The following is a 23,313-nucleotide window of genomic DNA, read 5'->3' on the forward strand; positions in this document are numbered from 1 at the left end:
GCCAGGATGTCTTGTAGGATGTCTAGGATCATTCCTGGCCCCGACCTACTACTGCCAGCAGCATTCCAACCCCCTTCCCAGGTTGTGACCACCTCAAATCCCTTTAGACATTGCCAAATGGCCCTTGGGGGGCAAAAATCACCTAGAAAAACTAAGCTCCCCACAGTTCTTACAGCCATTGTGACATTTATCACCCTGGGTTCACAGTGAACTGCATTTTGGTTTTTTTCTGTCCCCATCTGTGACTACAGGGTACCTAGAAGGTGGGGGTGGGGCAGGGACCAGATTTCTACTGAAATCATATTCAAATCCCCATCCTTACCACTTACTTCTGTGACTTTAGGTCAATTACTTGGCCTCTCCAAGCCTGCATTTCCTCATCTATAAAAAGGCAATGCTAGACCCCACCCCAGAAGACTGCATGCTGAGTGCCTGACATGCATGATGGCCAGCCCACAGCAGGGGTGGACAGAGACTGGCACTTATTAATAAATGGGCTTCCCTGGTGGCTCAGGCAGTAAAGAATCTGCCTGCAATGCGAGAGACCCAGATTGAATCCCTGGGTCAAGATCCCCTGGAGAAAGGACTGGCTACCCACTCCAGCATTCTTGCCTGGAGAATCCCATGGACAGAGGCTCCAGTCCGTGGGGTCACAAACAGTCAGACACAACTGAGCAACTAACACTTCACAGCATTAATAAATGCCTTGACGTGTTACGGATGCTACAAATCCGCCCAGGGTGTGGCAGGACCACCAGAAGCTCTCTGTTCCCTGATGTTCATGTGCGCAGGAAGGGTGGTCAGCAAAGGCTTCCGAGGAGAGTGACACCTGGTTTGGATCTTGGGAGATGACACCATGCGCCCCAGGTAGCAGGGCCTGGCTCACATGGAGGGTTTATGAAATATACAAATGAGACAGAGACCACATGTGACTTGGTGTGAGAAACAAGTCAGCCAATCTGCTGACACAGCCAGGCTTCCTCACTATTAAAACCTCTCCCTGCAGACACCCGCCCTGACACGTGCACACCCACCTACCCCAGCATCTCCCACTCAGTGGTTTGAATGACCTTTAATAGGAATGCTGTTTCTGTCTGTCCCTCTCTCCAGAGGCATCCAGGACAGGATGACACAGTGTAGTGTGCAGATACACCACTCCCTGCTCTGCCCCACCCCCAGCAAAGGTCAAGCAGAGGATGGAGCTGCGACATCCATGCACTTCCTGTCTCCCAGGAGGTTTTCTGAGTCACCATCTGCAAGGGACAGCGTTCTGCTCCCATGATAGGAGCCAGGAGGATGGGGCTGCTGCAGTCCCACGGTCATGTGGGGACTTGAGTCTGACCCAGGTCTCAGTATCAACCCTGGAGCAGAAGGCCCCTGAGGCTGCAGCTCTGCTGGGGAGAAGCTCTGGGGTGTGACTTCTCACCCCTCGAGTCTCTCTGGGCAGCTGGGTCAGCCCCTGTTGTGCTCAAGCACTGCCCCCTGGAAGAAACAGAGGAAGTGGGACTGGGTTTTTCAGGAAGATGGGTGAGAAAAGACCAGTTGCTACAAAGCAGTGAAAGTGAACAGTTTTTCCCTGGAAGACATCCAGAGCACCAGGAAGGTCCCAGCCAAGGAGCTATGCTCTGCCTCTGTCTGGCCTGCGGCCCCGTCTCTCCGAAGGTGGCTCAAAAGCAGTGAGAGGTCAAGAGCCTGGAGGCTGGATCCCATTCCCTGGGCCCCGAGGCGCCGGAGGCTGCTGGGCAGTGGTTGTTGACCAAGAGGAAAAGGTCTGTGGTGGCCGCTCCCAGCCAGTTAGGGATCGACGAAGGAGACTGCGATATAGCGGGTGCCTTTGGTGGTGGGGAGCCCCTCGTGGTAGTGCGTGAGTCGCCCGGGGTGCATCAGGGTCCAGCCCTTCCGTGGGGCTCGGATGGAGCAGTTGTAGCGCAGGAACCGACAGCCCCCGCCCTGCGAGACAGGAAGTGTCAATTCCTCAACAGGAAGTGCCAGTTCCCCAACAGGACACCGGGCTCTCCCCCCACCCCCACCCCCATTCTCCCATCTGAGCTATCACAGCCAAGGGGCCCCTCAGTACAGCCTGCCTGGGGATGCCCTGTGGAGCGACAGCCATGAGCTGCCTAAGGAAGACACTCAGCAAAGAGCAAGGAATCAGAAGCACTGGCCTTGGAGGCAGGCAGCACTGGGCAGTGACCCTGTGACCAACCTGAACCTCAGTTTGCCCTTCTGGAAAATGGACATTAAACTGTACAGAGTTGTGAGAATTAAATGAGAAGATACAAGTAAGAGCTAGCTTAGGGCTGGGTTTCTCAACCTTAGCACTATGGACATGTTGGGTCAGATAATTATTTTTTAATTGTGGCAAATACACATAACATAAACTTTACCATCATAATCATTCTCAAGTATACAATGATAATAAGTACATTTACACTGCTGTACAGTTATCATCACATGGGCCAGATAATCTTTCTTATGGGGGAGCTGTCCTGGGTACCCCTGGCTTCTACCCAAGAGATGCCAATAGTACCCTCACAGTTGTGACAACTGAAAATGTCTTCAGTTATCGCCAGTGTCTGCTGAGAGGGGAACACTGTCCCCTATGAAAACCCCTGATATATTGTAAACTCTCAAAAAAATGGTAGGTGTTTTATGGGTGTCCTTCACAATGCCTGCCCAGGGCTGAGTCCCTAGAAGCTTTTATAAATAGTAACTTGGGACTTCCCCTGCGGTCTAGCGGTTAAGGCTTTGCTGTCCAACGCAGAGGATGTGAGTTAGATTCCTGGTTAGGGAACTAAGTTCCCACATACCTCATGGCCAAAAAAAAAAAAAAAAACAAAAACATAAAGCAAAAACAATATTGTAACAAATTCCACAAAGACTCTTAAAAGAAAATAGCAGCTTAAGGAGTAAATGGTGAATAAATGGCTGTCTCCCTAGCTGATCACACCTAGAGGCCCTTCCTTGGGGTCCTGAGGCCCCCAACTACTCCCTTCACACTCTCATGTCTTCCTGGTTTCCCCATCCTCCCCTCTGGTCACAAGCCTGTGCCCCACACCTACTCTAATCTTGTCCTGCCATTCCCAAAGCTGCCCTCTTATTTCAAGAGTGATGAAAACCCTAAACTTTTTATTACTAATAGCTATTATTTTCCTTGATTACTTATTATGGATTCACATAAGCAATTACCTGGATGAGCTCATTTAATTCTCACAATTCTACAGAGGGGTCCTCTAGGTTTTCCCATCTAAGATATGAGGGAAATGCTAAGAAACGTACCTGGTTACATGTTACACATGGTGAGAGGGAGGTAGGACCCAAGCCCAGCCAGTCTGGCCCCCAGACATCCCGAATCCTTGCTCTGTTGTATCTAAAGCTTTCTCCCCCCAACCAAATTGTGCTCTGAGCCCACCTCTTCTAAGAAGCCGTCTCCACGCACCAGGCACCTTCTCTCTAGGGTTCTCTGGCACTGGAATACCCTGACTGGCCACTCTGTGAGCTGCTTACTCCCGTCAGCCCTGGCCCTGGCCCGGCCCTGGCCCAAGGTGCCCCCTGCTCACCTCATAATCCACTCCAACCCGGTTCAGGGCGATGTTGATGGTGAAGGTGGAGGCGTCGTGGTGTGGCACCAGCGAGGGCTGCTCATCGGGCTTGTAGCGGACGACAAAGGCCAGGTCGAATTGGGCCTGCGCCAGGGAAGTGGGACAAGAGAACTGGAGTTAGAGAGAGGCCCCCAAATGCTGGGAGAGGCAGGGGTGCACAGAAGGGACCCCTCATCCAATCGCTGCAAAGTCGACTAAGACAGCAGATCTGCTTATGCTGTATTCTCCAGTGTCTGGCACAGACAAGGTTCTCAATTAAAACATGGGGTGGAAGGGAAGGAAAAGTAAAGAAAGGGAGGACGTGGAGGGAGGAAGGAAGAGCAGGAGGAGATGAAGAGAAGAGAGGAAATGAACGTAACCCTCACGACTCTTTCTGGCTGGTGATTCCTTGGGGGCAAGGCCCTGGCACACTCAGAGCAGGTGTTTGGAGAAAACCAGGGTAAACAAGGAGGAGGTGACTGAGTGAAGGAGGGCAAAAGTCAAAAGAGGCAGCCAGACACACGAGGGAGGGAGCTAAAGGAATGCGCATGCCAGCCAGCTAACACGGGCTTATAGGAGCCTCTGGAGCAGGATTTAAGTACACAGAGAAGGATGCAAAGAAGTGAGTCCTGGCTGGAGGCACAGTGGCCTCCCCTTACCAACTAGATGACTCCCGAGGCCCCACCCACAGCATCCGCCTCCCGGGACCCCGCCTCCCGAGGCCCCACCTTCCGGGGGCCTAGCCTCACCCCTGAAGGGAGGAGACGCCACTCCTGGAGACTAAATATTCAGTAAACTCTCCCCCAAGCCTGGAACGCCTTCCTCCCCTCCCCCAACCACTCCACCCCACACCCTCATCCCGGTTGCACCCCAGGCGCGCCCACCCTGGTGTAGTAGCCTGGGTAGAGTTTCTCCGTCATGGGGGCGATGTACTCCACCAGGAACTTGTGCCACTCCCGCTCAAAGTTGATCTGGTTCATGTGGATGTCGATGGTTGGCACGTTTTCGTAGCCACCCTGGATGCGGTTGTCCTAGACGTGACCAAGGAGAATTTGGTAAGCAGAATTCTAAGATCCAACCCCCTAACACACACCATGAAATTCCAGCTCCCTGGTGTAGTGCGTGTTTCAGTCATGTCTGACTCTGTGTGACCCCATGGACTGTAGCCTGCCAGGCTCCTCTGTCCTTGGGATTTTCCAGGCAAGAATACTGAAGTGGGCTGCATGCCCTCCTCCAAGGGATCTTCCCAACCCAGGGATAGAACCCTTGACGTCTCCTGTGTCTTCAGCATGGCAGGTGGATTCTTTACCCCTGAGTCACCCAGGAAGCCCCCCTGGTGTACATGGTCTGCCTAAATTCCCTCCCTTTGACCTGTGAACCTGATGGGGTAAGGTTAGGTTACAGTACAAAACTGAAGGGATTCAGGAGATGTAATTAATGTAATGTCTACTGCCTTTGGGTTCATCCAGAGGAAGATCATCTCAGGTGGGCCTTCAAGAAGGGTCTGGAAGACAGAGATTTTGTGTCCTGCTGGCCCAGATACAGCAAGCTGCCTGAAATGATGCAGCTGCAAGGATGTGAGTTCTGTCACATGAGCCTGGAAAAGGACCCCAAGCTTCAGATGGGAGCCCAGTCCCGGCTGACACCAGGACTGCAGCCTTGTGAGACGCTGAGCCGGACTCCCAACCCACAGAGACTGGGAGATAACAAATGGGTATTGTTTTAAGCTGATAAGCTTTGTGGTGATTTGTTACACAGCACAGAAAACCAACGCAGAGGCCACAGGTTAGCTGGGGTACTAGAGCCCCAGTGCTGGCTGGGTCACTGGAGCACAAGAGTTCACCAGACCCCACATGTGGGCTATTTGAGTTACTGGGTTCTAGAGATGAGCTCTGGCACCAAGTATGTCAGTTGGGCAGAACCATGAACCATGCTTAGTCCTGCTGCTAGCCCAGATGTTAGCTGGTCCCAGCGGCATATAGGCCCAGGGGTTCATGTGCCTTTAAAAATGGTTCCTGAACTTTCTAAGAGGCTTGCAGGTATGAATTCCTCGTTCAGGGAAGGCATAGCCTGTCACATGCACCATGCCCCTTGCTTCTTAACACTGGTGTCTGGTGATCTTAACACTGCTGTCGCTTCCAAATCCTTCTGCATCCCACATTATCTCATTCCTCCCCATCTCCATGCCCAATCTGGGGAAGGAAGATAAATCATTCTAATGACACACCAGGAACTGGAAACCTAGCAATTCAAGACAAAGGCAGCTCTAAGTCACCCAGCAGCAATGGCAACTTGAAGACCGACATTCCATCCCATTTCTCACTCCCTCTACTCCTAAGTGTCTGCAGGCACCCCTGCTAATGCCCCCATCTCCAGGAGTCCCAGAGAGGTTGGCTAGCTTGTCAAGAAAAGAGCCCCGAGGGCAGGCATGGGGAAGGGGCAGCATCCCACCATCGCAGTCCAGGCATCTGGACCCCCACCTTGTTATCTCCCAGGGACCACTGGCCGTAGTGCTCCATCTCTTCCACCAGCTCATCACAGGCCGTCTCCGTGAAGATGGGGAACCAGTAGACGTCCGGGCAAGGCTGAGGAGGGCGGGGATTCAGTCACAGGGTCCAGAGAAGCATCACTTCGTCCTCCCGCTGCCCCCACGGCCCTCTGCAGACCCCACTGCAGGCAAGGCCCCTCATGTGGCCTATGTCAGTCCCAAACCCCAGTCTGTGAGCCCTCCGTGTCTCCACAAGTGTCCCCAGGGAACAGGAGCTCAGCAGGCTGCTGAAGGGAGGAGGAACCAGAGCTCAGAGCTGGCCCTTCTCAGCCAAGGTCACAGAGCTGCCTAAGCCTGGAAAGGAACATGCAGATCCAGGGAGCAGAGGCCCACAGAGTCCAGGAGAAGCAGAGAAGGAAGCATCTGTTTCTCATTCTAGGCCCACAGTCCACAGCTGAGACCACAATTGGGGACATTTTCTTCTTTCCTGCTCTGGCCAGGGAAGATGCCTCAGGCCCCTCCACCCCCGAAGACTCCAGCTACAAAGTGCCAGCAAGATGCAGGGGCACCCCACTGCGCGTTCCCTTGCCCCACGCAACACCAGAGCACAGGAAGGGGACTCCTGCTCCTCCCCCAGGTCAGCTGGTCTTGTTGCTCTGCCGTCTGTCCCCTGCAGCCGCTGCAGGGTGTAAATCCAGCAGCTTTGTTCACAGAGTGCGCTGGGGCCTTACCATCTCCACCATCTTCCCCGCCAAGGCCTTGGTGTAGTTCTCGTGGATGTATTTCTCCTTCCAGTCCTGTGGGGAGAGGGGGAGCTGGGTCCTCGGGCCAGCCTGGGCCAGCTGGGACTCACCTGCATGGGCTGTTCCAAGAGGGGGTTCTGCCCCCCAGGCATGGTGGGGTGCGGGAGCAGTGGGGATGGGAGTGGGGGAGCCTGTATGCGCCAAGCCCGCTGGGTCACGTGAGCTGTTTGGGCGCACAAGTATGTCCATGGAGTCCATGTTTGCATGTGAGTGTGCGTGTATAGGTCCCCCTGCAGGTATGTGCCTGTGCCCACATCAGCCACAGGCTTCAACATCTAGTGATGCTGTCAGGACTTCCTCCTCCTCTGATCAGCACAGCAGCCTCAGAGGTGAGGCAGGCTGGGATAGCATGCCCATTTTAGAGCTGAGATAACTGAGGCCCCATAGATTCTGGACAAAAGATAACGGAAGGACTAAACAACCTCCACTGCCACTTCTCAAGAGCCAAGAGCAAAATCAGGGTACTGAGCATGCCCCCTGCACTCAACACCAGAGGGCAAAACACCTAAGCTACTGCTCCGCCCGGACCCCTGGACACAACCCAACTCTCACCCTATACAGGGAACACGCTCACCCCTCCTCAGGGAGAGAGTGAGCAAGGGAGCCTGACGTTAGTTCTCACTCCCCACTGCTGCAGAAGGGGCCCCAGTAAAGCCTTGCCTGGAAAAAAAAGATAACCAAGGCCCCAGAGGCGGACAGGCTTAGCTGTCACAGCTGATGGACCACAAACCTCAGCCTCTAACTCCAGGTCCCTCCTCCACCAGATGGCGCTGCCTCGAGAGACACTCTCCTCTCCACACTGGAATCCTGCCTGACAAGCCCTCTGGGGTGGAGGGAGCCAGGGGGGACCACGGGGTCCCAGCCCAGCCAAGGTCAGGCTCTGGGAGGGAGGCGCCTCAGGTCACAGGATCACAGAGGTCCCTTTTGTTCCCATGCCTGCCCACCCACCCGGGGCCTCACCTCGGGGTTGCTGAACACCTCCCAGAGGTCGTTGTGGAGGTGGGTGGTCTGGTAGCTGTCCAGGGAGAGCAGGTGGCCAAAGGAGTGCCGGTTGGTCAGGAACATGAACACATCCTGGGGAGAAGAGGCCGGATGGAAGACAGCCTCCCTTCTCCTGCACACCCCACCCCTGGGGTGGGCAAAACTGAAGCCTCCTCTACCCACCGTATTTAAATTCACAACCCAGTGTGGGTCACTCCATTTCCCAAGTGCCCAAGGGCTGAGGCAATCAAGGAAGACTTCCTGGACTCTGAACAGGAGTGAAAGAATGAGAAAGATGCAAAAGAAAAGGATGGAGTTCTGATCCTGGAGTGAGTTGTGGGAAACATCATCCCGCTGTCACATTTAAAAAAAAAATAACCACAAAATAGTATCGAGTGGGGCACAGGGAAACAGTAAGGGCATCTCTTGGGCATATTACTTGGAGTAAAGGTGGAAAGTTCAGTTTTCTCTGGGCTCTGTCAAAATGTACATAAAAGAGATTGTGTAGGGCTTCCCTGGTGGCTCAGTGGTAAAGAATCCACCTGCCAATGCAGGAGACGTGGGTTCAATCCCTGGTCCGGGACAATCCCACAGGCCATGGAGCCACGAAGCCTGTGCGCCACAACTATTGAGCCTGTGCTCCAGAGCCCGGGAGCCACGAGAAGAGAGGCCATTGCAATGAGAAGACCAGGCACTGCAACCAGAGAGCGGCCCCTGCTCACTGCATCTAGAGGAAAGCCCACACAGCAATGAAGACCCAGCACAGCCACAAATAAATAAACACACATTTTAAAAAAGAGAAAGATAGTGGGATAACTGGGTCTACTAAAATGATCCTACAGACCCCGAGGGGCAGCCCTCATGCCTGGGGCCCCAAGTGCCCCCACCAGGGCCTGGCAGCCTGTAAGCAGTCCTGCTGGGATCTCAGAAGCCACAGGGCCCATGGGAACAAGGTAACTTGTCTTCCCCACCAATGGGGCCTCTTCTGACTGCCCAGCCCAGCTAACCTGCTGCCGGATGTTGGCACAGAAGGCCATGTCGGGGTCCAGCTTGCTGTGGTGGAACAGGTCTGTCTCCTGCAACTCAGCCCGCAGGGCGCTTCCCTTGATCAGGTAGATGTTTGAGATGTAGGGTACATTCCAGACACCCCTAAGGGAGAGAGGGGAAGATGGAGGGGGTCACAGGCAATGGTGTGGAGTCATAGGCTGGGGGTCAGGAGTCAGACGAGGGGGAAGTCACAGGCTGGGAGGGCAGGATGGTGCTGATTTGATTCCCCTACTCTGGGCACATGGTCCCAGGATAATTGTCAGGAAGTCTTTCTGTGTGTCTGACTGCAGTCTTCCTTGCTTCAGTTCAGCAGGAATTTGAGCACAACAAGGACAGGAATACTGGGGGAGGCGAGGCCAGGCGGAAGACAGAGGAGGGTGTCCCCCCATCCTGCAGGTACTCACACACGCCGCCCCTGCACGATGTCCACGTAGTCCTCGGAGCGGGCGTAGTAGCCATCTGCACTCAGTGCCCCCCAGAAGTTCGACCACAGCCTCCCATGGCGGGTCATCAATGGGGTGATAACGTTCCTGGGGAAGGGAGCATCTCAGAGGGAGTCCCTCTGCCCGAGGGGACGTTGGGGCAGGTCCAGGTGTGGGGAAGGGGAGGGAGAACGCCTTCAACCCGCAAGGACCTCCCTGGAGTAGGGCCTGGGGTGGGGTCTGGCCCATCTGATGCCAGCGCCCCCCGCCCCTCATAGAACAGCCAGGAAAGGCACAGAGGAGGAGGGGTGGGGGTAGGGGGTGGGACAGCTTGGAGCTTGGAGCCAGGAGGTGGAGAACATCCTAGACTAAATCAAGGTAGCCAGGACTTCCCTGGAAGTACAGTGGATAAGAAATCCACCTGCCAATGCAGGAGACACAGGTTCGATCCCTGGTCCAGGAAGGTCCCATATGCTGCAGAGCGACTAAGCCTGAGCACCACAACTACTGAGCCCGTGCTCTAGAGCCCATGAGTCACAACTACTGAGGCTGCGGGGTGCAACTACCGAAGCCCATGCGCCTAGAGCCTGTGCTTTGCAACAAGAGAAGCCACTGCAATGAGAAGCCTGTGCACTGCAGAAAGAGTAGCCCTCACTCAGCGCAACTAGAGAAGGCCCATGTGCACCAATGAAGACCAGAACAGTTAAAAATAAATAAATAAATTATATGTGTGTGTGTGTGTGTAAAGACAAGATAGCCAGTCTGGGAAAAGCCCAGGGTCACAGGTGAGGCCAATGTGGAGGAGGCGACAGGCAGGGGAGGGGCCACCACCCCAAGCCCAGACTCGGGTCCAGGGCCATTGTGAGCCCTGGCTCTGAGGGCCTGCCTGCCAGCCAGCCGCGGCCAGCCCACAGCCTCACTTGTTCTGCTCGATCAGCAGCCGCAGGGTTTTGGGCTCAGTCAGGGCCACGTCGGCATCCACGCTGAAGTAGTAAGTGCAGCCGCGGTCCTGCCGGCACAAGTCCCTGTGGGGAGGGAACACAGGGTCATCGGGGTCAGGGTGCTGGTGCCAGCCTCCCCACCACCCAGGACCCCTGCACCTGCAGTCCCCAACGCTGCCCACATCTGTCATCACCAGGTACCAGCCAAGGGTCCTTAGGGAGCTCAGGTCACCCCTGCTGCAGGCTGGCACCAGCTGCCTCGAGGTCCCTCCCGACTCTGAGACCCAACCCCTGGACTACAAAGCTGTCAAGACAAGGCCCAGAGCCTAGCGTCTGGCAGCCAGTGCCCTGAAAACCTGGGCAGTGGGGAGAGCAGGCCCACAGACAGATCCCTACACTGCTCAGTGCTATGGGTAAACCGGCTCTGCCTTTCCAGAGGACAGTCTGGCAACCTACACCAAACGCTTTAAAAATCTCACACTAAGTAAAATCAGTCAGACAGAGAAAGACAAATATCATATGATATCACTTGCATGTGGAATCTAAAAAAATAACACAAACCAACATATTTACAAGACAGAAATAGACTCACAGACATAGAAAATAAACATACAGTTACTAAAGTGGAAAAGGGGGAAGGAGAAGAGATAAATTAGGAGTATGGGATTAACAGATATACACTAATATACAAAAAATAAACAACAAGGATTTACTGTCCAGCACAGTAAATAATGGCACCATAGCACCGAGCAGTGTAGGAACCTGCTGTGGGCCTGCTCTCCCCAGTGCCAAGGCTTTCAGGGCACTGGGTGCCAGATGCCAGAAAGATAATGATACTCAATACCTTGTAATAACCTTTAATAGAAAAGAATCCGAGGTTGTACACCTGAAACTAGCACAATATTGTAAATCAATAATAGTTAAAATTTTCTTAAAAATCTATGTTCTTTCTGTTTACTGGTGCCAGGCTCAGCAAACTATGGAGCACAGTGCAAATCTAGCCCACTGCCTGGGGTTTTGACCCTTTTCTCTTTTTTTTGACTGTGCTATGCGCCATGCGGGATCTTAGTTCCCTGACCAGGGATTGAACTCATGCCCCTCTGCAGTGGAAGTGTGGAGTCTTAACCACTGGACCACTAACAGAATCCCCAAACACTTTTTTCAAATTTACTTTATTGACGTATAGTTGATTCACAATGCTAATTTCTGCTATACAGCCAAGTGATTCAGTTGTACATATATATATATATATATATATATACACACGTACATTTTTTTCATATTCTTTTTTATCATGGTTTATCACAGGATATTGAATATAGTTCCCTGTGCTACACAGTTTTTCCATTCTCTATATAACAGTTTGCATCTGCTAATCCCAAACTCCCAGTCCATCCCTCTCCCACCCCGTGGCAATCACAAATCTGTAAGAACAGCTTCACATTTCTAAATGGGTGGGGAAAACAAAAATCAAAAGAAGTCATGTGAAAATCATATGAACTTCAAATTTCAGTGCTGATAAAGAAAATGTTACTGGAGCTCAGCCACGCTCATTCATGCTCTAATAGCCGGGCTGAGTGGTCACGGTAGAGCCCTCAAAGCCAACTTACATAGATTTACTAGCTGGTCCTTTATAAGGAGTTTGCCAGTCTTGGATCTGCACTTTCTAACTCTTTTATAGTCAACACAAATTAAACTTGTTTATTTCCATGATAAAGGAAAAAAATCAGAGGCTGTTTCTCCAATTGTCAGCATTTATCTCCTCTGGCCTCCAGTCCTTCCTCTGTCTCTCCTTTGCTTCTCCTTTGCTCAGCCCTCCCCAGGAGCATTGAGGTTGACTCAACGGTTTCCCCATTTGAGAGATGAGAACACCAAGGTCAAGGGAGAGGCAGGACTTGCTGGAGACCACATAGCCTTCTGAACCTCTGTCTCCCCGCCCGGGGCTCCTGATTACACAGCCCCTCCGCCACGACCCTCAACTCACGCGCCCATGTTCCTGGCGTCTGCGTTGGCCACCCGCACCTCGGGGCCCACCAGTTTCACAGACTGGTACTCGTCGCCGTGCTCTGCCAGGAACTGCTCCACCTGAGCCTTGTGGTGCTGCTCCTGGGGGCAAAGGGATGGAGGCTGAGGATGAGGCTCCACCCCCTGGGACCACAGCATCTTCTGCTGCCCCAGGCTGCTCCCTCTTATTGCTGGCACATCCCCAGCCACTTGCTGGAACTTGCTCCCTGGAACTCTGCCATCCTCAGACCTTCTGCCTGGAGTGCCCTTCCTGGCCAGCCTCTGACCGTGCGTGCATGCTAAGTCACTCCAGTCGTGTCTGACTCTTTGTGACCCCTGGACTATAGGCCACCAAGCTCCTCCACGCATGGGATTCTCCAAGCAAGAATACTGGAGTGGGCTGCCATTTCCTCGATACTCTCGAACCAGAGATCGAACCTACATTTCTTATGTCTCCTGCATTGGCAGGTGGGTTCTTTACCACCAGTGCCACCTGGGAAGCCAGCCTCTGACCATCCTCCCCTGACTAGACCAGGTCTACAGGCCTCTTAAAAGCCTCTGTCACCAGGACAGCGCCCCTCACCCCACAGGCCCCACATCAGTCACTGATGACCAGTTCTGCTGGTCCCAGGTATGGCCCAGAGTTTGCTATAAAACGCTCCAGGTAATGTTCAAACGGCACTTGGAAAAAGTTTATACCTGGAGCCCCTTGCATGGGGAAAAAGGAAGAGCAGGGTGTTTAAAAACAAACCCAGGGTTCGGAGCGAAGCCTGGATCTGCTCCAGTGAGCTGCATGGCCTTGGACAAGTCACTTCACCTGTCTCAGCTTCAGTTCCCTCCCTTGTAAAATGGGAGGGCAATCCTGTCTCCCCATGGGGTCACTGCAAGGAGTTGACAAGTCAGACAAGAGCACACAGTAGGTCCTCAAAGACCATCTGGGACAATTCTCTTTTTCTACACAAAGTCACAATTTATGCGCATGAGGTTTGATGACTCCAGGGAAGCTGGGAGCCTCCCAAGAAAGGGGTCTACAACCTCCTCCTGTTTTCAGGAAGGACAGTTGAATGTCTGTGAGACAGACAAGCTGAGCTGAGTTGGGGCCCACAGGTCCCTGGAGGTGGGGTGCAGACAGTCAGGGCCGCGAGGTCTCGGAAGAGGGTGACTATAGACAGGGCAGCTAAGACTCTATGGAAGACAAAGAGCTTTGACAGCAGGCAAGACTTAAGAGCATGTTTGGCTTCTCTCAGCAAAAGCTGAGATGTGACTTTATCCTGCTGGAATGGAGAGGCTGGCGAGGCAGGGAGCTCAGAATACTTGTTCCAGGCCTGGATTCACAAAGTAGCAGGCCTTCAGGTGCCCCTTGACTCCTCAGAATGTATTATACTCAAGGAATGAAAACCAATTTAACTATCACCAGATCAAATCAGGAAAGACTGGGACTCCCCTGGCAGTCCAGTGGTTAAGACTCAGCACTTCCACTGCATGGGACACAGGTTTGATCCCTGGTCGGGGAACTAAGATCCCACATGTCCTGCAGCTTAGCCAAAAAAAAAAAAAAAAGCAGGGAGGAATGAAAGACTGACTGGAGCAGGAAGGGAAATAATGATAACGACGTCAGCTAAGAGCACCTACTATGTGCTTCCTATTCATCAGGCGCTTGTCTTCATGCTTCAGAGGTCAACTTGTTTAATCCCATGTGGCCAGCACTAATAGTATGCCTATTGAATAGACCTAATATATGAGAAAACTGAAGCCCAGAGAGGTTGAATAAGATGCCCAAGGTCACACAGCTAATATAAGCAGCGATATTGGGGTTCAAACCCAGCCAGTCTGACTCCAGAGTCAACCCAGTGATTGGGAATACAGGCCTCTGCCCACTTCCACCTGGCCCAGATAACCCTGGTTCGGTCACTTCCTCAGAGGCCTCAGGGCATCTTGCAAGGGTGGACCCTCGACCCAAACCACATGGTGAGCCCACCGAGAGCCTGCTACTCACGTGGTTGTGAATGAAAAGCCTCAACCGTTTTCGGGGGTAGTGGAGGCGCAGGAGCCGCTGGAAGAACAGGGACAGGAACGGGGTGGGCTGTTCGATGAACACGCCAACCAGAACATTAGGCAGAGCTTCATCCTGCAGGGAGAGAGGGCGGCACAAGAGTCCAGCCATGTCCAGCCATGGAGCGGCTGCTGAGCCCTGAGGATGGCCAGAGGGACTAGAAGTCAGAGGCTTTGCAGGACTTAGCAGGAAAGGGGCCTGGGCAGGAGCTCCGAGCAGAGTGTACAGGGGGCAGGAGACGGGACCAGCAGGGATGCAGCTGGAGGCTGTCTCTACAGGGGACCGGTGCAGTGTGAGTCCAGACTCTAGCCAGGACAGGTTGACGGCACACGGTCAGAGAGCTTGGCTGGCATGAGGTCTGAGATGGACCATGAACGAGGAGTAAGGTGCATGGGATGGGTAGAGGGCTACAAGGGCGCCTGAAGGACCAAGCAGAAGAAACCAGAACTTAGGCTTCCCAGGAAGCCAGAGCCATGTGCAATCTGAGAAGGCTTTCAGGAGGAGGTGCCTGGGTGAGGATGAGGAGGAAGGTGACCGCTTTAGGGCCCACCAGAGATGACAGAGTCTCTTCCAGAACCCCTCCCCTTCTCCCACTCCAAGGACAGAGCCCCAGGGCCCAGCAGCCTCACCCCGATGCCCTTGAGGCTGCGCAGGCCCTCGTCACACACGGCGCACCCCGTCTCGAAGGTCCAGAAGCGCGGGATGTAGTTGCCCAAGTAGTTCAGCTGCAGCTGTCGGGAGATGAGGGATATGAGTGAAACCAGGCCAGCCCCACTCCTGCCCCAGCCACCACCAAGGAGGAGGGGCCTGCACCCCAGCCCTATGCCCTCCCAAAGGGGGCAGGAATGTGGCTTTGTTGGGGGCAGGTCTTGGAGAGTATATCCGCCCTTGGAGATGACCAAAGCTGGTCTGAGCAGGGCAGAGGGAGGACACAGACTCTGGTGCTGCTTCATCTGTGACCACCTGTGTGTGCTAAGTTGCTTCAGTCGTGTCTGACTCTGTAACCCCATGGACTGTAGCCTGCCAGACTCCTCTGTCCATGGGATTCTCCAGGCAACAATACTAGAGTGGGTTGCCATGCCCTCCTTCCAGAGGATCATCCCAACCCAGGGACTGAACCTGCCGCGTCTCTTGCGTCTTCTGCATTGGCAGACGGGTTCTTTACCACTAGTGCCACCTGGAAAGCCCTGTGGACCTCCTGGGAGCTTGTAAAATGCAGATTCCTGGGCGCCCCCCCTGCAGACATTTCAAAACTGCAGCTCTTGGGTGGGTGGAACTAGTGGTAAAGAACCCACCTGCCAATGCAGGAGACATAAGAGACGTGGGTTCAATCCCTGGGGGTTGGGAAGATCCCCTGGAGGAGGGCATTGCAACCCACTCCGGTATTCTTTCCTGGAAAATCCTGTGGCCAGGGGAGCCTGGCAGGCTACAGCCTGTGGGGCCACAATGAGTGGGCCACAACTGAGCGACTAAGCACACACGCAGTTGGGTGGCGTCAGGAAACCTGCATTTAAACACACTCCCCTTCCCCTCCCATCCACCTGATTCTGAAGGAGTGGTTGGGGACCACACTCCTAGAAACCAGTTGTGATCCAGGGGCCTGTCCCTCAAGGGCCAGGGGAGGCTGGCCTGCACCCCACCCCTCCTGCAGCTCTGGAAGAACAGGGAACATTCTGTCCTGTTCAGGGCTGGCGAGGCCTCACGCCTTGGTGCAAACATGCAATGTTTGTTGAATGTAGGAACAAGTCTGCTCTGGGGTGGCAGAGTGCAGATGACTCAAGGCAGCCCCGCCTGGGCCTGGATGGGGACAGTGCCTCCTCTGTGGTCCAGCACAGATGGACAGGGCATCACTGCCCATGCCGGTACGGAGAGGCAGCACCATCCTGAACTCAGATGTGAGGACAGAGGCAGTGAGCATGTCCCAGACAGGTGGCCCCAAACCCAAGGGGAAGCTTTGGGGTCACAGTGAGAGCACAACCCCGGATTCTGGATCTCTCCCCCCACGACTCTCCCCTGGGGCTGGGGCCCCTCCCTACCTTGGTGGGCCCGTTGCCATGAATCAGGACTGGGAGGGTGTCGTAGGCCAGGTTCCTCGCTCTCACTTGGCCCATTTCAAACTTGAGCACGACCTCATCTGTGGGTCAGAAAACAGAGACCTGTCCAGCATCAGGCCCAGAGGCCAAGTTCTGGGCTCCGACCCAGACAGTCTGCACATAAGACAGCAGGTAGGACTGCTCTGTCTGACAGTTATAAAATGCAGACGGGCCTTTTCCCAGAGGCCTGGAAGATGCCCAGCACGGAGGCCTTTTGTGGTGAGTGATCATGTGAGGGGAGCCCCTCTGTGCAAGCCCCTGACCCACCCAAGAAGCGGTCTGGACCCAGCTTCTTAACTGAGGCTCATGAACTCCCAGAACCCACAGACCAAAGGGTGTGATGTCTCTGCACCTCGCTGGGATGGGACCCAGAGCTCTCCTCAGACTCTCAAAGGGGTCCATTTACCCCATTAAATCACCAATCAACGATCTGGTCCAACTTCTCTTTTCTAAGGGTGGGAAAACAGATGCCCGAGGGTATGTGTATGTGTCTTGCCTGAGGTCATCCAGCAAAATAGTGGCAAAGCAACGTCATCACCAGCCACTGACTTGGGACCAGGCCAAGAGCATTTGTGGTTTCAAGGGTCAAGCGGCCTCTCTGCTTCCCATGTCATCCATCAACTCCCTGCCCCCAGCTCAGGAAGTCTTCACTTGGGAGGTGGGAGAGCAGGGGAAGGAGGTGAAGTAGGCTCACCTCCAAGGACCAGGGATGCAGGGCAGGGATGGGGTACCCACTGAGTGCATCACCCAGCTCCTCCCAGTCTGAACCCTGGTGTCCCGCAGGCTCTCTGGACTGACTTCCTTGCCCTCCTTTCTTCATCCCCAAAGAGACAGAGCTCTGCCCCCAGAGAACATCCAGGTGGTCTCTGGGGACCTGGGGATGAGATAGGCAAAATCCCAGCACAATAGCTGAGAGGAACCTCCTTGGCTGGAATCCTCATCTCCTTAGCACTCCTCTCAGGATCCCCCTCCCTGTCGGGGCTGCTCACCCAGGGCTCCATCCAAATTCTGGAAGATTCGGCAACGGTGGTCCAGGGTGATATTGATCTGCTCCTGTAGGAAAGAGGGCATTGGACTGCACCAGGAACAAGTCCTGGCAGTGGACAGGGCTCCAGCACCCAGTGTGGGGAGCCAGCCCTCCCACTTCTGCCACTTCCTCTCCCTCCATCCACTTTGCCCTGTCACATCAGGGCAGCTGGGAGCCCTGGGAAGGCCAGTCAGTGGCCAAGCCCCTGGGATTTACTGCTCTAGCACCTTTATTCACGAGAACTAGGGACTCTCTGAACTGGAAGGAATCTAAGGGGCCAGCTGGTTCAACAACAGCCGTTGTGCTAACAGATGCTTGTTTAGCACTCAACTGTGCGCCAGTCACTATTCTAAGTATTACATGCACACTCATTTAATCCACAGAACATCCTTGGGAGAAAGTATCATCATCATTGCATTTCACAGATTTAAAAACAAGGCACAGAGAGGTTGGATAACTTGCTCAAGGTCACGCAGCTAGTAACTGGCATTGGAAACGGGCAGCCTGGCCCTGAGGTCCATGTTCACTACATAACGCTACCGCTTGCAGATGCGACTATGTCTCAAGGAGCCCTAGGTCAGGCCAAGTGACACTCTAGGCTCAGCCTTCATCCCACAGAGAGCAGCTCTACCGTTTTAGACCACAGGCTTCTACTAGCAACGTCACTGGAGGCAGAGGGGAAGGAGAAGGAAGGACTGAGCCAACAAAGATCAAGTTCATAGTTTCCACTGCACAAGTCCAACTGCTTCACTTCATTATTTCATGGATAATAAAAATCGAGGCCCAGAGAGGGAAAGTGACTTACCCTTTGTCCCGCAGCACAGCATAAATAGGGGTTGAGGGGGTGTGCAGGGCAGAATCCAGGAATACTGACCCTCACCCCAAGAGTTCCCTAACTTTCCTGCCTGCCCAGAGGACACTGGCTGGCTTTGGGGCTACACCTGCTCGGGTCTACCACCTCCACTCCCCTCAAGGATCCCTGCCTTGAGACAGGCTCAGAGGCCTGGCCTGTGGGGCCCAGGTCCAGTCAAGACCTCATCAGTCCCTTAGAACTCCTCCAAGTTGGGTGGGCCAGGGGCAGCTCAGGCTGTCAGTTCCTTTCATGACCATCCTCACCACCTGCCATGAGGCTGTAAATTCCTCCTCTCCCTGGTTTGAAGGTTCAGGAGGGCAGAAACCCCAACTGTCTTGTTCATTACCTACGCCTGACAGTGTCTCACACACAACTCAGTAAACATCTGCTGGGGCTTCCCTGGTAGCTCAGTGGTTAAGAATCTGCCTACCAGTGCAGGAGACACAGGTTCGATCCCTGATCCAGGAAGACCCCACAGGCCATGGAGCAACTAAGCAGGTTCACCACAACTATCGAGCCTGTGCTCTAGAGCCCGGGAGCTGCAACCACTGAGCCCACCTGCTGCAACTACTGAAGCCTGAGTGCCCTGGAAGCCATACTCTGCAACAAGAGAAGCCACTGCGATGAGAAGCCTGAGCACCATAACTGGAGAGTAGCCCCCATTCTCTGCAACTAGAGAAAAGCTGGTCCAGCAACAAAGACTCAGGACAGCCAAAAATAAAAAGGTAAATACTATAAATAAAATGTTTTTTAAAATACCTGCTGAATAAATGAGTGAATCGAAGAATAGGTAAGTGGGGTGTCAATGCCCAGCCCAGGGGGTCAGGTCTGGGGGGGCAGGGGCTGCTCCCAGTGCAGCCCAGTCTGGGGGATCCAGTGTCAAGATCTCACAGCCCTACCCACTGCTGCTTACCCTCTTCTCTGGGTCCAAGAAGATCTTGGTGTAAAAGAGCTGGTCGCTGTCGCTGTCCTGGCCTTCCCACTCTGCCACCAGTTTGCTGAGGTTGGGGGCATAACCGATGAAGCCTGGGGGTGGGGGACATATAGACAGACACTCAATTTCTGGCCTCTGAGTCAGGGGCCTCCTCCCAGCCTTCCCTCTCACCCACCTTTCACTTCTTTATTCATAAGCCCTGCCTCCTCTCAGAAGCCCTCCTGGATTGAGGGGAGGTGCTGTCTATAGGCTGGAAACAGCCCATCTGTTAATGCCACTTGGTGACAAGTTCCCACTGAGCCCAGAGAGAAAAATCACTGTTGTCCATTAAGCTGCACCAGTTCAGGTCCTGGGCAGCACACAGGTGGGGAATGAATGAGTTAGACTGAAGCCCAGGAGTAAAGGGCTGGTGGGGCATAGGTTTGGAGCCCCTTTTCGACAGTTATCCAGGAAACTTGACCCAGAGAAGGGCAGAGGCTGAGCTGAGGTCACACAGTGCAGGAGGGGATAGAGGGAAAAGCCCACATAGCTCCTTAGCTACTGTGAAGCCTGGTGGGAGGGGAAGAGAAAAAGAAGGTGGGCAGCCAGGAAAGGGCCCCGCCCAGGAGGACACCTCCACCCCTGGGCCAGGGCCAGGCCATCTGGGCTGCGCTATCTCAGCCAATAGGGAAGCAAGGTTGCTGGAGAGGATCCTCCCTTCGTGGCTAGACAGGGGAATCCAGAATAAAATGGGTTTTATTCTCCGTGCAAGGAGAAGTCACTGAGCAATATGTGTGGACTCGCATCTGTGCTGGATGGAGAATGGATTGGAAGGGGAGAGGCTAGAGGCTGGCAGAGCAGTCAGGAGACTACTGCCCATGCCAGCAGCCCAGAGAGGCGGTGGCCAGGGGTGTGGACGTGAGAGGGCAGACTCCAGAGATCTCTCAGGGTGGGAGTGGTGTGACCTGCTGAAGGTAAGGTGGGGGAGGGGAGGGAGGAATTGGGGGTGACTCCTGTTTTGTCCTGTGCAGATCAGGGGAGCTATTGAATGAGATAAGCAAGACTGCAGTGGAGCTGATTTAAAGGTTAAAAACTCAGGAGTTCTTCTGAGGACACTGCATTCAGCAGCTTGCGATAGCCTTGTGGGATTTCGAGCCTGGGGGTCCTCCCCAAGGCAGTGGATGGACCTCTCTGGAGCCTGCCCTGTCCGCCACACACTGTGCACCCGGGGTCCTCACCTCCAGAGCCCAGGAACCTCTTGCCGTCGGACACCACCGGGTACTTGGCCTCCAGCCTGCGGTCTGGGTAGATGAGCTCCTCGGCCGAGAAGACCACCTGGCTCCTGGCCTGCCGGAACTTCTTCAGGAGCTCTCGGGGCCCCGAGGCAAACACCACATCATAGCTGTGGCCAGAGCCGGGAAAAGATGGAGCAGGGCGGGGAGGAGATGGGGTTGGTAGGGGAGCAGGGGCTCAGGAGGGCACAGGCAGGAGGAGCCCAGGATTCCCTGGTGGCTCAGATGGTAAAGAATCTGCCTGCAGTGCAGGAGTCCCAGGTTCGATCCCTGGATCAGGAAGATCCCCTGGAAAAGGGAATGGCTACCCACTCCAGTATCTTTGCCTGGAGAATCCCATGCACAGAGGAGCCTGGTGGGCTACAGGCCACGGGGTCGCAGAGTCAGACACAACTAAGCAACTAACACTTTCCTCCTCCCACACCTGCCCTGCACCACATCTAGTAAATAGATCAGCTCTGTTACCTTTGACCCTGCCCATCAAGTTTCCACCCCCTCCCTGGGCAGAGACATGGTCCCCATAATCTGTGACCATTTCACACTCAAAGCATAGCTCAGCGGGCTTCCCTGATGGCTCAGTGGTAAAGAATCCACCTGCCAATGCAGGAGACACAGGTTCGATGCCTGGTCCGGGAAGATTCCACATGCGACAGAGCAACTAAGTCCACGTGCCACAACTATTGAGCCTGTGCTCTAGAGCCCAGGAGCCAAAACTACCAAGCCCACAGAGAAAACTGAGCCCCATACACCACAACTACTGAAGCCCGAGAGCCCTAGAGCCTGTGCTCAGCAACAAGAGAAGCCACCGTAATGAGAAGCCCTGTGAAATGCAACCAGGGAGTAGCCCCTGCTCATCACAACTAGAGAAAAGCCTGCAAACAGCAATGAAGACCCAGTGCAACCAAAAACAAATATATAAAGTTATATATATTATATATACATTAAAAGAAGCATAGCTCACCATACCTGGGCAAGTCCCCCCACCCATCTTTTCACCAAGAGTGGAAATGGGTCTTTTCTGGGGTGCATAGATCCCTTAGAACTGTAGGCAACCCTAGCTAGAGTAATCCCCACCTCATCCCTGATGTCCCGGCAGGGCCTCATTCTAGAATATTCTTCTACCTCTCAGATGCCTACCTGTCTGTGAAGAGAATGACCAGGTTCTCCTTGTCGGCGTGCTTCTCCAGGGCTTTCTTCAGCAGCCGGACCTTCAGCCCTCCGCCTGCCGACATCGCCTCCCCAGGCCAGTCCTCCCCCAGGCCCAGCGCCTGCAGAGACAGGCCCCTTAACATGGGCTTTTGCTAAAGAGAAACCTGGCCAGCTCAATTTCCAGCCCCACCTGGGCATCTGACAGACCAAGCATCTTGACTTCTATCTGTCCAGCACCTCCCCTCGGCTATCTCTGCCCCCACCCAGGGAGCCCCTTACCTGGATCTTGTAGTTGAAGAACTGAGCTGAGCGCTTAAAGCGTCGGAACCCCTCGGTCTCCTTCGTGGCCACAGTGAGGACCAAAAGGTTGTCTAGGGACAGAGAAGGGAATGGAGGATGAAGAGAGGTGACGTCAGGAGTGGGTAACTGTGCCCAAAGGGATGTGTCAAATCTCACGGGATGTATCTTCACGTCAACCCATCACAGACAAGGGCCCAGGGAGGAAGGGGCACGCCTAAGATCACTCATCAGGTTAATGTCAGAGGTGGGACATGACCTGGGTCTCTGTCCATCTGGCGACTGACCATGGCAGGAAGCGCCCAGGGCAGAGGCGTCTGCACCTTGCATTGTGGGACTGGGTCTCTGGATTTGGGGGCAGAAGAAAGGATTCGCTCTGAGTGTTGAACACCAGGAGGACCTCTCTGGCCACTGTCAGACATCAGCCTGGGAATAACCTCCACTCTCCCTGCCTGCACTCAGGGCAGACATTGCTAATTGATCTCAACACATTTTTGTGTTGAGCCTCATTTGGCCTTGGATTCTCCCAACACCGTGAGAAACAAGAAGAGTTGGCCTGCAGTAGAAATTCACTTAAAATCCTGGCCTTTGGCCAAGAGTGGCTATGCTACCTTTTTAAAAAAAAAAAAAATTTTTTTTTAAATTTTGTATTGGAGTATAACCAATTATCCTGGAATAGGAAATGGCACCCCATTCCAGTATTCTTGCTTGGAAAATTCCATGGGCAGAGGAGCCTGGCAAGCTACAGGCCATGGGGCCGCAAAGAGTCAGGCATGACTGAGCGCATAATTGATTAACAAGGTTGTGATAGTTTCAGGTGGACAGCAAAGGGACTCAGCCGTACATATCCATTCTCCCCCAGACTCCTCTCCCCCAGGCTGCCACACAACACTGAACAGAGTTCCCTGTGCTATACAGTAGGTCCTTGTTTGTTATCCATTTTAAATAGAGCAGTGGGTATATGTCCATCCCAAACTCCCTATCCCTTCCTCCCATCCTTACCCCCAGCAACTATAAGTTCGTTCTCTAAGTCTGCGAGTCTCTTTCTGAAGTAAGTCAGACAGAGAAGGAAAAAATATTCTATGGCATTCCTTATATGTGGAATCTAAAAAGTGATATAAATGAACTTACTTATGCTACCTTTTTAACAAGGAACCACTCTGGACTCTGCAGGGTGGCTTTATCTCTACAACAGAACCTGCTGGAAACTCTCCCACATGCCGTCTCTGGGAGCCCTGGACAAATCATTCCCAGACCATACTTTGAGACTGCATTCTCTGGCAAGTAAAGGCTCTGGGAGTTCCCTGGTGTACTAGTGGTTAGGAGTCTGGGCTTTCACTGCTGAGGCTCAGGTTGAATCTCTGGTTGG

At 53.8% G+C, this 23,313-nt stretch overlaps 1 protein-coding gene across 1 annotated transcript in view; it reads right to left on the reverse strand.

Annotated features, from left to right (window-relative positions):
• Nucleotides 1-1,058: 1,058 nt before the first annotated feature.
• The window catches only part of PLOD1 (procollagen-lysine,2-oxoglutarate 5-dioxygenase 1), a 29,577-nt gene continuing 7,322 nt past the window's right edge, over nt 1,059-23,313 (reverse strand). Inside the window, exons 2-19 of the mRNA XM_055582290.1 lie at nt 21,927-22,018; nt 21,636-21,766; nt 20,445-20,608; nt 19,207-19,319; nt 17,403-17,466; nt 16,357-16,454; nt 14,950-15,051; nt 14,264-14,395; nt 12,248-12,369; nt 10,243-10,347; nt 9,305-9,430; nt 8,861-9,002; nt 7,833-7,946; nt 6,801-6,866; nt 6,062-6,166; nt 4,466-4,612; nt 3,561-3,686; nt 1,059-1,950 (exon numbers count right to left, since the gene is read on the reverse strand). Of these exons, the coding sequence (XP_055438265.1) occupies nt 1,795-1,950; nt 3,561-3,686; nt 4,466-4,612; nt 6,062-6,166; nt 6,801-6,866; nt 7,833-7,946; nt 8,861-9,002; nt 9,305-9,430; nt 10,243-10,347; nt 12,248-12,369; nt 14,264-14,395; nt 14,950-15,051; nt 16,357-16,454; nt 17,403-17,466; nt 19,207-19,319; nt 20,445-20,608; nt 21,636-21,766; nt 21,927-22,018 (2,105 nt within the window). The 3' untranslated portion in view covers nt 1,059-1,794. The remainder of the gene's footprint in view (nt 1,951-3,560; nt 3,687-4,465; nt 4,613-6,061; nt 6,167-6,800; nt 6,867-7,832; nt 7,947-8,860; nt 9,003-9,304; nt 9,431-10,242; nt 10,348-12,247; nt 12,370-14,263; nt 14,396-14,949; nt 15,052-16,356; nt 16,455-17,402; nt 17,467-19,206; nt 19,320-20,444; nt 20,609-21,635; nt 21,767-21,926; nt 22,019-23,313) is intronic.

This window comes from Bubalus kerabau, chromosome 5, assembly GCF_029407905.1.
Source record: "Bubalus kerabau isolate K-KA32 ecotype Philippines breed swamp buffalo chromosome 5, PCC_UOA_SB_1v2, whole genome shotgun sequence".
Classification (NCBI taxonomy): domain Eukaryota; kingdom Metazoa; phylum Chordata; class Mammalia; order Artiodactyla; family Bovidae; genus Bubalus; species Bubalus kerabau.